Genomic DNA, 15,665 nt, shown 5'->3' with positions numbered 1-15,665 from the left:
AGAAGAAGAAGAAGAAGAAGAAGAAGAAGAAGAAGAAGAAGAGGAAGAGGAAGAGGAAGAGGAAGAGGAAGAGGAAGAGGAAGAGGAAGAGGAAGAGGAGGAGGAAGAGGAAGAAGAGGAGGAGGGGGAGGGGGAGGGGGAAGAAAGAGGAGGGGAGGGGGAGGAGGAAGATGAAGAAAAAGAAGAGGAAGAGAGGGGGAGGAAGGGGAATGTGAGTTAGCTCAAGCTCCAACTAGGAAAGGCTTACAGTAGATTTTATTGAAACCCCAGTAATGTTCTGTGGCCAGACAAACACTAAGAGATTCTTGTCAGGCTAGAAAGTCACCCCCAAACTTATCTTTTGTAATCCACAGCCTCAAATTCAAACATGGTAAGGATCAGAAAGTAGACAGACCCTAGCCTTTTGTGGCTCAGCCCCATGGGGTGATTGCAAAGCCATCATGCTTGTATATCAGAACACTGACCTTGTACCTGTGGACAATGCAGAGATAAAGGCACAGGGACAATCAGATCATCCAGATCCAAAGGAGGCAGGGAGGGCACCTGGCTGCTTTGTCTTTGTGCAGAGGCAGCCTATGGAACCCCACCCAGGTGGGCTTCCTGATATGTCTCTGATATCGAGAATGGAGGAGAGCTTCCCACCAGGGCCCCCAGTGGGCAAGTCCAGGTTTCAGCCAAGGCACTGCGCTCTCCCCTCTCTGGTGTGAGACTCTCCTGTCCCTTGGTGTGATACCATTAACACGTCAGTCCTTTTCTAAGTGACTGTGGGAATGGGGGAGAGGCCAAAGCCTGACTTGATCACAAACCATGGCTGTGCTTGGCAGGTTTCCAGCAAACTCCCTTGCCCTGCACCCTCTCCACTGATAACCTGTTCCTCATCTAGTGCTTGAATTTTCTAGCTTAATTAATTGTTAAAGTCAACACACAAAGTGATGAGTTTCATCATGGCAATACCTTACATATGTGTCATTATACTTTAGTCTAATTTTTCTCCTCCCTTGCTGTCTCACCCCATGTTTCCTCTAGTTAATTGGCTCCCCCCACCCAAGATATTCCCTCTCAATTTCATGTCACATGTATTTTATTAACCTCCTCCATATACCCCACACACACCTGTGGCACTCACCCTCAACATAGATAGATAGGTAGATACATACATACATACATACATACATACATACACACACACAGATACATAGCTAAATGGTTTTTTTCCCCAAAGAGTTGAATGTGGTATCATATGCTTGCATTCCATTGCTGAGGAAATGGAGACAGGCATATCTTTTTTGTCTTGCTGGCCAGCAGCCTAACCCACCCAGCACACACACACACATACACACACACATGTGCATGCACAGATAAACACTTTTAAAAAAAAGAATTCAACAAAGAAGATCCAGGTTTCTGGAGCCTGTTCTAAGGAGCATGAGCACGGGACAGGGGTGGAGGGAGCGCTGGCCAAAACCCCGCAGAAATCAGGTTAGCATTGTCAAGCAGAATGGCCTAGAGGGTACACTTGGATATGTGTTATAAAGATCTTTTCTTCTTTGCCCTTGAATGTGATTTCCTGTTTTGAAAGGAAAAGATCACTACTTAGCAACCCGATCCTACACCTGAAATATGGTCAGGTTGCTCCTAGAATCTGAGCTCTATACAACTTTTATTTGAGCCCCGCCTTGTGCCTTCATAGGAAGCATGACTTTGAAGGCACACAACAGACCTTCCCTTTGTTCTGTGCCACAGGAAATAATATAAAGTGCATAATTTTTAAATACTCCAAATAAGTGCACGATTTGGAGGTAAATGAATCTTGGTTAGAAGCTTTATTAAAGTTTCAATTCAATAATAAGGCAATTCAATTTCTGCTGGGGTTTCCCTTCATCTTCTCGAATGAGGACGCCACCACCGTTAGCGGTTTCTAATAGTTTTCTCATGGGATTTGTTTTTTTTTTTTGAAGAGAGGGGAGTGGACGAGGACAGCCTGAGGGGGAGTAAGAACGAAGTATAATGAATCTATGTAGAATGCAGTGTGAAGAGGCTTATGTAGGAAAATGTGCCATGGTGACAGCTCCTACTTTGTATGCTGACTAAAAGAGTTAGTAAAGGGGTTGGAGAGAAGGTTCCGTGCACAAAGTGCCTGCTGAACAAGCATAAGGACCAGAGTTCACATCCCCGGCACTCATAAAAGACAGCCGTAGGGATTTGAACCTGCAAACCTAATACCAGCTGGTGGCGCAGAGAAGCCAGCCTCATTGAAATACTGAGCTCTGGTCCAGTGAGAGACCCTGCCTCGAGAGCAATAAAGCAGAAAGAAGACCCTCACGTTAACCTTGGGCTTCTGCAAATGAAGACCTAAACACACAGACAAATAATTTTTTTAGAAAGAGAGTTATTTTTAGAAATATAAAATCCATATAAAATAATTTATAAGACACTACTTTGTGGGCCTAAAAATAATCTAAACTGCAATCTAATTATATTAAGTATCAGCTAGGATTCTGGCATTCCAGTAAATTGGGGGTGTCTAGTTTACTTAATACTGGAGTCATGGGTAATTAGCTTTAACAATTCCCCTACGGTTGAAAAAGGCCTCAAAACTCATTTTCCTAAATAGGTTAGGCAAGCTTCCTAGCATCTGTTATCCTGTCACGAGAGAGAGGCCTACGAGGCCTACATTTTTCGAGAGCGGCTTAGAGCTATTCTTTCATGCAGGCCAAGCTCCAGTGCTTTTGAATGCTGTGGTTTAGCTGTAAGTCATGTGGAAATCTAGGGTAATTTCAGCGATCAGCATATGATTTATCACACCTGCTTTCTCATCTGGGACAAAGGCCCAGCTCCCTCCAGAGTCAGCCCCTCGCTCTGGCTCCACAGGTTTCTGTAGTGCGCTCTGCTGGGTCTCTCTCTTCTCCAGCAGCTCTGCTTGACTTCCACGAAACTGGGGACTGGGTTAGCCTCTTTTCTTGTTGCGAAGACCAAATCCCTGACAAAAGAAGGCTTTATTTTGCTTAAAGTGTCAGGATCCAGTTATTCACGGTGGAGAAGGCACAGCACAGGGGTGTGGCACAGCTGGCCACATTGCCTCTGTAGTCAGGAAGCGGAGAGAGCAAACATCTGGCACTTAGCCTGCTTCTCCGCTGGTTTCTGTCCAGGACACCAGCCCATGGGGTGGTACTGCAGACATTTAGGGTCCTTCTTCCATCCCCAGGCCTTTCCAGGCAAATTCTCATGAGCACACTCAGAGGTGTGTTTACATGAGATTACAATTCAGTCAAGTTGACAAAGCAGCCGTTCAGGAACCTCCTGACTTCTCACAGAAACTGCCAACTTGAGCATCCTGAGGAGAGCGTGTCTTCCTGTCACATTTGAAGTGTGTTTGGGGAAAATAGTTCCTACTTTTCAATGAGTGTTCACAGCAGAAGACACCTGCACAAAGATAAGCCCTCATATAAATCAAGGAAATTGTGGCTGGCTTGTTGGTACAGGCCTGCATACAAGTTACTTAGGAGGCTGAGGCAGGAGGAGGGAGGGTGCAGGGCCTGCTTAGGTTAGATAATGAGGTCAAGGCTATTGTGGGCAACTTAGTAAGATGCTGTCACAAGCACGGTAAACAAAGGAGCCTAGAGACAAGCTCAGTGGCCCAGCATTTGCTAAGTGTGTTTGAGGACCTTATTTAGTTCAACTCCCAGCCCCCCCCCAAAAAAAAACCCTGATTATTTTCTTTGGAGTGCCTCTCTTTTACTGTTCAAAAAATGTTGCCGGGCGTGGTGGCGCACACCTTTAATCCCAGCACTCGGGAGGCAGAGGCAGGCAGATTTCTGAGTTCGAGGCCAGCCTGGTCTACAAAGTGAGTTCCAGGACAGCCAGGGCTATACAGAGAAACCCTATCTCGAAAAACAAAAAAAAAAAAAAAGTCATAGTAAATTAAAGATGCGAGGGCTGATGGCTCAGTGGTTAGGGATGCTTGCTGCTGTTCCAGAGGACGTGAGTTTGCTTCCCAACACCCACATCAGGCAGCTAACAACTGTCTGTAACTTCAGCTCCAGGGGACCTGACACCCCCTTCTGCCCTCTGAGGACACCCACATTTACACAGACAGAGAGACACACACACGCGCGCGCGTGCGCAAATAAAAATTCAATAAAATCTTTTTTTAAATGTAAAGCGTAAAGAAAATGGGGTAGATTGAGTCTTTTATTTTATTTATTTATGAATCTGAGTGCACGTGCATGTAGGGAAGCACTTAGTGCTGACATTGCATCCCTAGCCCAGGGAATTGGAACTTTGCTCCCAGCACACACACTTCATTTAATTTTTTTTTTTTTTTTTTTTTTTTTTTTTTTTACTGTGATGCTGGGGACCCTTAGGCATGCTATGCTAGGCAAACACTATGCTGCTGAGCCACTTCCTCCCAGCCTCTGGAACGTTCATTTTACAGCCTCAGCATCCCCCACATGTAGCCGCTGTAAGGAACAAACCCTCGATGGTCCTTCCTCCAGGGACTAGCCATGGGTCTCCTCGGTCTGGCCTCCATCCAGTTGAGTACTTCTGTTTGTAGCCTGGGTGGGGCCATCCGACTCCTCGAGGGTAAGACTTGCTCTTTGGGTATGGAAGCCGCAATGTTGAACCAAGGGCAGGTGTACTGGCTGGGAGAGCATTGGTAGCCAATGCCCTGCCTCTTTGCTTTTTGGATCATCGCAGGGTCCTCAGACTGCCTAGGCTGTGGTGATGGAAACAGCCATGAATGGACAGGCAGGTCATTACCCTTCACTGGATCACATTGACCAAGGTGCCTTGAGAAAGCCTTTCCTACTGTGAGCTTCCTAAAAGCTGCACCTCATCGGGGACACTGCTGGACAGTCACAGATCACATCTAGAACAAACCCATGTACAGATGGCTCATGTGACCAACAGGCATTGGACAAACCAGAGGATCCCGTAGAACCCAAGCAGTGGTCAGTCAGGGTACTATGCTGACTCCTATAACAAGTGGGTATCCAGAGACTAACCTGCCAGGCCTCCTCTCTAGCCATTCAACAATAGTTTTCATCCTGGGACAAGAGAAAGCCTCATTGTCTCACATAAGTTCAAGTCCGCCCCAGACAGCCTTCACCAGTGAAGTTAGTTAGTCAAGAGTGGATAATTTATTCTCAGCAAATGTCCTTGGTCATGGACTGGTCTATTCTATTGATCAGGAAGTAGTTTTGACTGCCTTCTCTGTACCCTGTTGATGAAGGTGGGTTGATGGGGCTAGCCAAACACATGGTACCTGGTTGGACAGAGGAAATGGGATGCAGTAAAGAGTCTCATATGTCTGTAGCCTGGGGAACAAGGACACCTCAGAGTATATAGAACCACACCAGATTGCACTTAGGAACATGGGACACTTGGAGTATGGGCTGTGAGAGTCAAGATCTGTGGAATCTCCACAGTGGGGTGTCTCCAGCTCTCTGAAAAGGCTATTGCCTTGTTTGAATAATTCTTTGTGCTGGTAGTGACTGGAGTCCTCCCTCTCCAACACCAACAGAGTCATGCTCACTCCTCCCAAGAGGAACATTACGTAACTGGGTGAAGAGTTGGGACCTGAATTTGTCCTTGTTCAAATCCATCCCAATTTTACCACCATCGAGGCAGCTCTTATACTGCTGAGTTTTAATTGTATGTCTTAGAGTGGAGTGTGTGTGTTCCTTACTAAGCTGTCTATTGTTCTTCCCTCACACCCCTCCCCCACCCCAGCTAAAGAGTGTGATACAGTCAATTCCAACTGTCCACCAAATTCTGATGACCAACCTCAGGTAAGAAGCATTTTAACTATTTGTTAAACTGTAAATGCCTAGGACTTTTATAAGAATGAACTGAAAAGCATTAAAGATAAAACCGAGGATGGGTGTACTGGGGCATGCCCTAATCCCTGCATTCAGAGTTCAGAGATGAAAGCATCCAGGCCTGAAGATCAAACCATGCTATGAGAGATCCTTCTCAAAAAACAGAAAGTGATCTGGGATGGTGGCCTCTTGAATAATGTGCTTGCTTCACAAGCATGGGAGACAGAGTTTAGATCCCCAGGCCCCCCCCCCCCCCGGCCCCCGCTCCGTGTTAATGCAGGTAGATGTGGTGGGCTGCCTGTAGTCCCAGGAACAGCGGGTCCCAGGACTAGTGGGATTGCTCTGAGAGCAAGTGAGAAGCCTTTGATACACAGGATGGAGGGAGGTGGCAGGGGAAAGGGACAGGACCCTGAATGTCAAGCTCAGGCCCTGTCTCAAGAAACAAGATGGGGAGTGCCTGGTCCCTTGCTCACACCTTCTTCACGCTCACTAGCAGACTTGCTTACAGTGAGCCTCCTGAGCTGCAGTTACAGCGTTGTGTATGTCAGGGTGCACACGTTTAAGACATGTTAAGGCCTGTGCCTTCTCACACCAAGCTGAGCCCTAGCAAGGTTTGCTTGGCGATGCTTTAAAAAAACAACACAACGGCTGGCCGGGCGTGGTGCCGCACGCCTTTAACCCCAGCACTTGGGAGACAGAGGCAGGCGGATTTCTGAGTTCGAGGCCAGCCTGGTTTACAAAGTGAGTTCCAGGTCAGCCAGGGCTACACAGAGAAACCCTGTCTCGAAAACAAACAAACAAATCCAACACAACGTTTTAAGGAAGAGCTAGAAAAGGCCTTGTCGGGCAAAGGACTGAAGGTTTGGCTAAGGTGGGCTGAAGTGTGTTGGAGGTTGGACTGATAAACAGGAAAGTAGCTTCTCTTGGCAGTGGGGAAAAAGAAGTGTTAGCAGGCATTGAAGACTTTAAGGCCTCCTGCACTTTGAGAACAGAGGGTCTAATTGTTGGACTGGCTAACTCTGGCTTTTTTCATTCAGGGAAATAACAACCCACAATCAATTATTTTCCTAGAATTGAATTTAGGTGCACAGGAGAATGGAGTTGGAAGTACAGAGATTTCCCACCTAACACCTTGCCCACATACGCAGCCTCCCACACCCCAACATCCTCTGCCACGGTGGCACAGTTGTCACTGCCAGCGCACCCACACTGACACGTCATCAGCTGCAGACCAGTGTGCTCGTTAAGTTCATTCTGGGTGGTGTGCATCCTGTGGCTTTGACCAAATCACTAGTGCCGTGCACCCACCATTGAAAGCTCACACGGGGTAGGTGCACTGGAAATCCTTGGTGCTCAGCTGCTCTCCCCTGGCAACCTCTGACCTTTTCCTCCTTTCTATGGCTTGTTTTCCTCAGAATGTTAGAGATGAGGTTACACCATAGGAATTCTCGCCCTTAGGAATATGCATTTAATCATCTCTGTCTCTTGATGGTTCATATTCCATTGCTTTCTTTGTGTGTGTGTGCTGTGTATGTGTGTGTGTATTCACGCGTGCGCGTGTGCTGTGTAATATTCCAGTATCTGGATAAACCATTAATTATCTATTTACCTACTAAAGGATATCATGGTTGGAAGAAGTGAATCATTTTGCTCCATTTTAAGTATGGGGTGTGTTTAGAGCTTGTCAAAGAGTCATAGATACATAGGAGGCACTAGGCCCTTGCTTCCTCTAGCTGGCCACTGGTACCAGCTTGCCCAGATGATGGCAGCTTATCCTGGGTTGAAAGGTTACAGGGATCCTGGTACATGGCTGAGCCATAATCAAAAAAGGAAGGAATTTCAACCCTCGGGGTATATATTAGATAAACCTTTGCATCCAGAACCGATAGGATGGGAAATTGGGGTAGGGTGGGGGGATGCTCTGCTAAATGAGTCCTGAGACTTTGGAACAAAGGAGACAGAGCTTTTTGGAGGTCAGAGTCTTTAAAAAGTACTGTTCTGCCCTAACTCAGTGGTGCTAGCCATTTTTGCCTTTTCTCCAGGCTGATGTCAGTTTCTATAGGACTTGCAAAATAAAAACTACTTCACTGTCTTTAGTCTCTCACACTTGTCATGTCAGAGTGAAGGTCTTGGCTCCCACAGTGGATGCCTCGAAATTCTGCCACTTAGGAAAAATTGGCTCTGAGCGTCCTCGTGAAGATTTGGGAGTGAGAAAGTTCAGGGGTTTTTTTTTGTTGTTGTTTTGTTTTGTTTTGTTTTGTTTTGTTTTGTTTTGTTTTCGAGACAGGGTTTCTCTGTGTAGCCCTGGCTGTCCTGGAACTCACTTTGTAGACCAGGCTGGCCTCGAACTCAGAAATCTGCCTGCCTATGCCCCCCCCCCCCGAGTGCTGGGATTAAAGGCATGCACCACCACGCCTGAAAGTTCAGTTTTGTAAGAAGCCACAGTGTGGCTTGCAGAGTGACAGCTTCGTTCTGAGCTCTCACCAGAAGCCAATACAGTCCAGCTGCCTCACGGTCTCTAGCAATCGCCTCTCAGGATTTGCATTTCTGTGAGGACAGTGATGTGGGTGGAGTTGTTTAATATGCGAATTTTCTGTTTGTATATTTTATTTTATATGGAGTGTTTAGGGATTTTGTTTATATTTTAAAGACGTACTGATGTGTGTGTTTTGTATTTTATGTGTGTTTTGCCTACTTGGGTGTAAATATACCAAGAGCATGCCTGGTCCCTGCAGAGGCCAGAAAATAGCTTAGGATTCCCTGGAACTGAAGTTACAATTCTGAGCTGTTGATCCATTTCTTGAGCCCTAGTTTGACTGTTTTCATATTGGTTCTTTGTGTCCTTATTGTTGTTGGGTTTTCAGCGTTCTCTGAATATTTTAGATAGTTCATTATTCAAAGTATCTTTTGCAAATATTCTCTGCTGGTGTGTGGGTGGTCTTCTGGCCTCCTCCCCCTTTTTTTGAGAGAGTCCTTTACAGACATTGAGCAGACAGTATGATTAATGAATCCAGTCTGTTAGGTGTTTCTTCTAAGCGTTGCGCCTTTAGAGTTGCACAGAAAAAGCCGTCAGCACACCTCGATCATGCAGATTTTCTTCTAAGAGTTTTACAGTTGCATGTTTTACCTGGTGGTCTGTAATCTGTTCCAGGTTTGTGGAACATACAAGGTCAACGTTTCACATCCTCGATCATTAGCTGACAGTGTTTACATATGTGTATTTCTGTCACCCCACTCTCTTCCTGAGTACCTTGTCAGGGCTGCCACTGAGATCTCTTTTGCCCCCTCTTTCCAGCTCCCTGAACCTCGTGATTTCCACTGAAACAATTCATCTGAGACCCACAGAACATAGTGTAGAAGACAGGTAGGGTTTACTATAGAATGAAGTGGACCATGCTTAAGGGTATAAAGGAACAGTGGCCTCCGGGACCACTGAACACGGAAATGCTCTCACAAGTGACCACAGGACAGGTCACCACTGTGCCAGCCTACATGTTGACGTAAACTTTATGCTCTTATTTAAAAGCCGCTAGAACACACGGCTTTCCTGGAGGGCATTTAGCTATCTAAGTGTTTGGCAGGCCATTTGAATCACTATTTTGTTTTATTTCTTTTAATTAATGAATCCTACAAAATGATAAGACCGGGAAGACATTTCAAAATATAATTTGTTTTTGTTGATCCTCCTTCCTTTTCCCCGTCCCCACTTGTGCCTCCCCACCCCCATCTTTCTTTTTCTACTTTCAAATCACGTGTGTTCTATTACCCTCCTCTCTTTCATAAGGGAAAGGACAGCGGTACCTATTTGTTCTTTACTTGAAAGCCTCCAGAAAGGCAATGACCTTGGGTTGGGGCTGGGATCCCACTGGTAGAGCCCTTTGTGCTGTGTAGAAATCCCTGGGCCCCATCCCACAACCACAGGAAAACCAGCATGGTGGCACTCACCTGTAATCGATTCCCCTGGGAGATGGAGGCTGGAGGACCTGGAAGCTCAAGGTCATGGTCAACTGCAAAGTGAGGTTGGGGAGACCCCGAAAAACTCAAGACCCTGTCTGCTTTGGTGGGTGGGTGGGTGGGGGATACATTCTATAATCCTCTTGACTGTTTAGAACATCGAGGCTCTACCCAGGTCTAGAGATCATTCAAATCCTCGTTTTCTGACGCATGACCGGAACCTTGCAGTTCCCATGCCTGGTTTTATAAGGCCACGATGCTGAAGCCTGGTCTCAGACGAGATTCCTGGAAATAGCACACTGTCTTGATAACTGTAGCTTGACAGTGTGTTTTAAAGCTAGGAGATCGCAGCCCACTCCTTTCCTCCAACTGATTATTCTGAATGGGGAGAAATACACTTTCAGTATCAACTTGTCAGGATTCAAAAATGCTCGCAAGGGCTTTGTGTTGGATTGAATCGACTCTGTAGATCACCTTGGGAAGAACTGACAGCCTGTGTCAATCATTGCTGTTTATGATTTCTTTTATAAATGGCAGACACCATGCTCTTTAGACACCTCCTCTACACTCCTGGGTGTGGCCTGACTTCTTACAGTCCTGGCTATATAGTCCAGTATGTTTTGCAAACTCTACACGATGACCCTGGGATGAAGGCCATACGGATTTATTAAGTCTTTACCAGATTTTCTACCAATGACAAAAATGCAGTATAACAGAATAGAAAAATGGCCTATCCGTGAGATTATTCCACTGATATCCATGTAGTACTTTCTAGTAAATGAAAATCTAATTTGGCTTCAATTATACATTATTCTAGACTCATATACGTGTACAAGGTGGCATCACCTGTTGTAAATTTGACCTAAAGAGTTAGTAATGGCCTATGGTTGACCCAAGCTCTTTAGGGACAGGCCATCCTGCTTAGCTTTGCCATTCCCACACTGCCCGCAGCCACCTGACATTTCTCAGTTGGTAGCTGTTGGTGTACCAGTCCACACAAACCTAGAGAGACTGTAAGCCTCCCACCCCACCCCACCCCCGCCTTCTCTGAAGGGCACTGGGCTGAAAGAACAGCCCCGTGTGGGTGCTACTGGGACTCACCTGGTAATATAGGGTGTATTACTTTCTTTTTTTCTTGTTGTTACCAAAAACCTAACAGAAACATCTTAGGAGAGAGAGAATTTGTTTTGTCTCATGGTTTCAGAGATGCAGTCCGTGAAAACTTGGACTTCCTGGTGGTGGGAGTGTATGGGGCCAGCTCTTTACATCACGGTAGATCAGAAAGCAAAGAGCTAGCAGCCCAGGTGGGTGACAGTGTACAAAGGCCTGCCCTAGTAACCTAAGTCCTCCAAGCTAGGCCTTACATCCCAGAGGTTCCACGGCCCCCTCAAACTTGGCTCCCAGCATCTAGGAACCAAGTGTTTAAACACGTGAGTCGGGAGGCAACACTTCAGACTCAAACCCTTACACGGGGCTTGTTCCTTTCTTTGCACTGGGTTGCAAGGCACTGGGTAGAACTCTAGCCAACAGCCTCATTGCCTTGGCAGAGCCATGGGCTCACTAGAAGATATGCAGATCCGAAGCCATTAAGTGCACGGTAATAACAGGGCACGGCAGGGACCAGCCAGGCTGCAGATGCTATCTGCCATTACTCAGCCTGCCAGGCCCCTGCCTGCAATCCTGGACACGAAACAATCCTTTCAAGCTCCAACAAGATCTGTTTCATAGATTGGTGGGTCCTTGAGCTTTTTTTCTCGGAGGGAGAAATCAGACAGCTCTAGTTTGTTTGGTAATTGCTTACTTTAGCGTGGAGTTTATAGAACAAGGAACCAAGGCTACCAGGTAAGACTGCAGGTCTCCTTAGACTATATACACGGTATTTCTAACTCTAAAAAGAGATGCATTCTGTTGCCTGCCAGTCCAGATAATCCATACTTTCCCTTAAGGTGGGCCAAAAAGGTCTCTTGAGACACAGTTGTCTGGGCATCTTGGAAGAGACAAAGAATTTCAAGGGGTTGGAAATTACCTGCTCAGCACTACAGAGCCTTTCCATCTCTCTACCTCAGTTGTTCATAGTTGAAAAGCATCTCATGTCAGACTGAAGATGCTACCTTTGAACTTAGGCTTGGTGTTAAAAATACTTAATCTGCACGGCAGGATGGCTCAGTAGGCAGAGCTCTTGCCACCAACTCTAATGACTTGAATTCAGTCCCCAGGAGCCACATGGTAGGAGAGAATCCAGACACTGTCCTCTGACATCCACTCTCATGGCATTTGCATACACATGGACACAGACAGACAGACAGAAACACACAGAGGGATAGAATTAAACTTTAAAAATTAATTAAATAAATGAAAATACTCAAGCCTGGTAAAATGGTTAACACCTGGCATCTTAGCACTTGGGAGGTAAAGGAAGGACAATCAGTCCAAGGCCATCCTCAGCTCGTTCAAGGCTAGCCTGAGCTACATGGGCCCTTGTCTTTAAAAAAACAAAAAACAAAACAAAACAAAACAAAAAAAACAAAGAAAAGCAAAGGAAGAGAAAAAAATAGAGGCTGGAGAGATGGCTCAGTGGTTAGGAGCGTTGTGGTCTCTTACAGAGGTCTTGATTTGATTCTCAGCACCCACATGGTGCCTCATATCCATCTGTAAGTCCAATTAACACAGATCTAATGACCTCTTCTGGCTTCTGTGAGCCTGCACGTGTGGCATATATAAAAAACAATGAAATGATCTATGTTTTTAAAAACCCAAAACAACAAGAAGTGAACAATAGAATTTCTCTTTCCATCTTTTGATAAGCAAGATAATTCTGTCCTAATCCAATGGCCATCAGATTTTATCTCCTGCTGGTGTCTAACTTCCTTAGAGAACATCAGTTTACTCTTTCTAGACTACAGTTGTGTACCCAGACCTTGACCTTGCAATAGCCTTTGCACTACCCATCTGGTGGTCTGGTCCTGCAGAGTTCATGGCCTTACGGGGAAGACGTCCTGCAGTTAACACTCTGCAGTTTTTCTTTCTGCCCAGCGTTGCTTCTCTCTGCGGGCCCCATTGCTTTTTGTCACTCCCCGCACCTCCCTTGTTTGCCCTTCTGAACTTGCCCGTAGCCATAGAAAGAAGTTCTTGTCATTCCCAGGCCAACAGCCCTCCGGGGCCTGATGCTGATCCAGGTGAATGTCCTGGTCAGGCATTTTGATAAGTTTGGGGACCTGCCTTGTCAATTCTGAGGCCCACTGTCCCTATTTTTGATTCCTGAGAAAAATGGAATACCGACCTTGGTTCGCATTGGTGCCACAATAAACCCACAGTCCCCAATGTCACCCACTGTTTCAGAGCAGGGGTGCTTTTTTTTTTTCCTGTAATGAAGCTTCCCAGAAATAAACATCTAAAAGAAAACTGTGGTATTTCTGACTTGATATGGCTCATTAAGGCCAACGGCTTTGACTTATTACTATTTTTTGGACCAAGTCAAGATCAAATATTTGTGGTTAGCCAGGCCTTGTTAGAGCCTGTAACCCTAGCTACTTAGGAGACTACTACAGGAGGATCAAAGGTTAGAGGTTGGCCTGGGCTACAGGATGAGTTCAAAGCCAGCCTAGGCAACTTGGTGAGACTCTCCCTCAAAAAAATTTTAATAAAGGACAGAAATAGGACTCAGAATATTTCTCACTGGTAGAGCACTTATCTAGCATGTATGAGGCCCTAGGTTCAATCCTTTGTACGAAAAAATATATGTGCACATACATAGATAGCGCCTAGTGACACACTTCCTCCAGCAAAGCCTCACCCACTCCAGCAAGGCCACACCTCCTAATAGTGCCACTCCCTATGGGGGCCATTTATTCAGACCATCACAGTATATACATATATGTGTGTGTGTATTTATACATGTACACATACACACATATGTATACACACATACAGGTGCTGGGATTAAAGGTGTGTGCCACCATGCCCGGCTCCAAAAATATTTTTAAAGGATAATAAAATATTTTTTAATATAAGAAATAGTTTTAAATAATAAATAAAATATTTAAAATACATTGGAATAGTCATCTAAATGTAAACTTTTTTACATATTAACATGTGAATAAAGTAGTCTTTCTTGGCCTCACACACTATCATGCAGCTCAGGAAAAGCTCGGAGCAACCAGTGTGTGATGTTTTTATTTTATTTATTTATTTATCTATCTATTTATTTATTTATTTATTTGGTTTTTCGAGACAGTGTTTCTCTGTATAGCCCTGGCTGTCCTGGAACTCACTTTGTAGACCAGGCTGGCCTCGAACTCAGAAATCTGCCTGCCTCTGTCTCCCAAGTGCTGGGATTAAAGGCATGCGCCACCATGCCCGGCCAGTGTGTGATGTTATACACTTCACTACATGGCCGACAAGTCTCTGTTACCAGCACGTTACCAGCATCACTGGTATTACAAGCCTGGAGTTTGTGAATGAAATAGATCTAAAGAGACATCACCACCCCTCTTTAATATCCATGTCCTGTGGTCTACCTGTGTTTGCATGCACTGACTGTAATCTCCTGTGAAGTGTTCTGTGATATTCCTGAACAATAACCAGCTCTACTCCATACACAAAGGGAAAACCCGTGATCTTTCATCTCTGCATCTGTGAGTTTGGAATTACACTCAGTACCCTGGCCTCCAGGTTCCAGCAACAGCTAAGGATTTTGACCCACACTTCAACGCCAGCTGTGGCAGGCTCGTGTCATTGTATAGAAAACCTGCAGAGGAGAAGAAAGAGCTAAGTGTACACAGACCTGCAGATTTGTTCTCATCTGAGCAATGACCGTGGCGTTTCTTCCAATTTTTTGTTCTTCTGCAGATTTTTATCCTCAGTGAAGAAATCCCTGTGCTCAGCCTCACTTGAGTCCCTGCCCACTTTCATGTTGTCTTTTTTTCTCTCTGGGCTTTTAACACAGGACTCCTGAGCTCTTGATATTTATGTGTACAGCCAACATCATATTAAATGGAGACAAACTGAAAGCATTTCCTTTAAACTCAGGATCAAGACATCTATTCTCCCCTCTCTTATTTAATTTAGTGTTTGAAGTCTTAGCAGTTATACACAAGAAAGGTATAAAGGGAATAAAAATGTGAGACAAAGAAGTCAAACTATCCCTCCTTATAGATGACATGGCATTATTTGAATGGCCCTATAATATCTACTAGAAAGTTCCTTTAGCTAAAGTTGCAAGATACAAAATCACTATAACATATAAAAGCAATTTCGGGCTGGAGAGATGGCTCAGCGGTTAAGAGCACTGACTGTTCTTCCGAAGGCCCTGAGTTCAAATCCCAGCAACCACATGGTGTCTCACAACCATCGGTAATGAAATCTAACGCCCTCTTCTGGTGTGTCTGAACATAGCTACAGTGTACTTACATATAACAATAAATAAATCTTTTTAAAAAGGCAATATTTCTTTCATATATACCAACAATATACCACAGAGAAAGAAACTAGGAAAATATATTCCATTCTAGGCAGCTTTTTAAAAAAGTACCTAGCAGGGCTGGAGACATGGCTCGGTGGTTAGGAGCATAAACTGCTCATCCAGAGGTCCTGGGTTCAGTTCCCAGCACTCACATGGCGGCTCACAGCTGTCTGTAATTTCATTTCCAGAGGATCCAACATATAGACATACATGTAGGCCAAACACCAAATGTACCTTTAAAAAAATGTAGGTAGGGGCTGGAGAGATAGCTCAGCAGGTAAGAGCACCCGACTGTTCTTCCAAAGGTCCTGAGTTCAAATCCCAGCAACCACATGGTGGCTCACAACCATTCGTAATGAGATCTGACACCCTCTTCTGAAGTGTCTGAAGACACTGTGGTGTACTTAGATATAATAAATACATAAATC

The 15,665-nt window shown here is 45.2% G+C and overlaps 1 protein-coding gene across 3 annotated transcripts in view, besides 1 other annotated feature; it reads left to right on the top strand.

Moving 5' to 3' along the window:
* Positions 1-15,665, top strand: part of Edaradd (EDAR (ectodysplasin-A receptor)-associated death domain) — a 49,327-nt gene that overhangs the window by 14,193 nt on the left and 19,469 nt on the right. For all 3 annotated transcript variants that reach the window (XR_382046.3, NM_133643.4, XM_006516564.3), the window contains exon 4: positions 5,734-5,792. Coding sequence is in view for 2 of the 3 variants with exons in the window: in NM_133643.4 (NP_598398.3) it covers positions 5,734-5,792 (59 nt within the window). In the remaining variant the exon portion in view is untranslated. The remainder of the gene's footprint in view (positions 1-5,733; positions 5,793-15,665) is intronic.
* Positions 1,464-4,265: an enhancer, noted in NCBI's record as "VISTA enhancer mm1376". NCBI's record gives its function as "enhancer in: neural tube[4/5] | hindbrain (rhombencephalon)[4/5] | midbrain (mesencephalon)[4/5] | forebrain[4/5] | eye[4/5]" and the evidence as "EXISTENCE:transgenic organism evidence [ECO:0001131][PMID:17130149]".

Source organism: Mus musculus, chromosome 13 (assembly GCF_000001635.26).
Source record: "Mus musculus strain C57BL/6J chromosome 13, GRCm38.p6 C57BL/6J".
Lineage (NCBI taxonomy): Eukaryota > Metazoa > Chordata > Mammalia > Rodentia > Muridae > Mus > Mus musculus.
The sequence above is the reverse complement of the archived record's forward strand: the minus strand, read 5'-3'. Positions and strand labels throughout refer to the sequence as shown.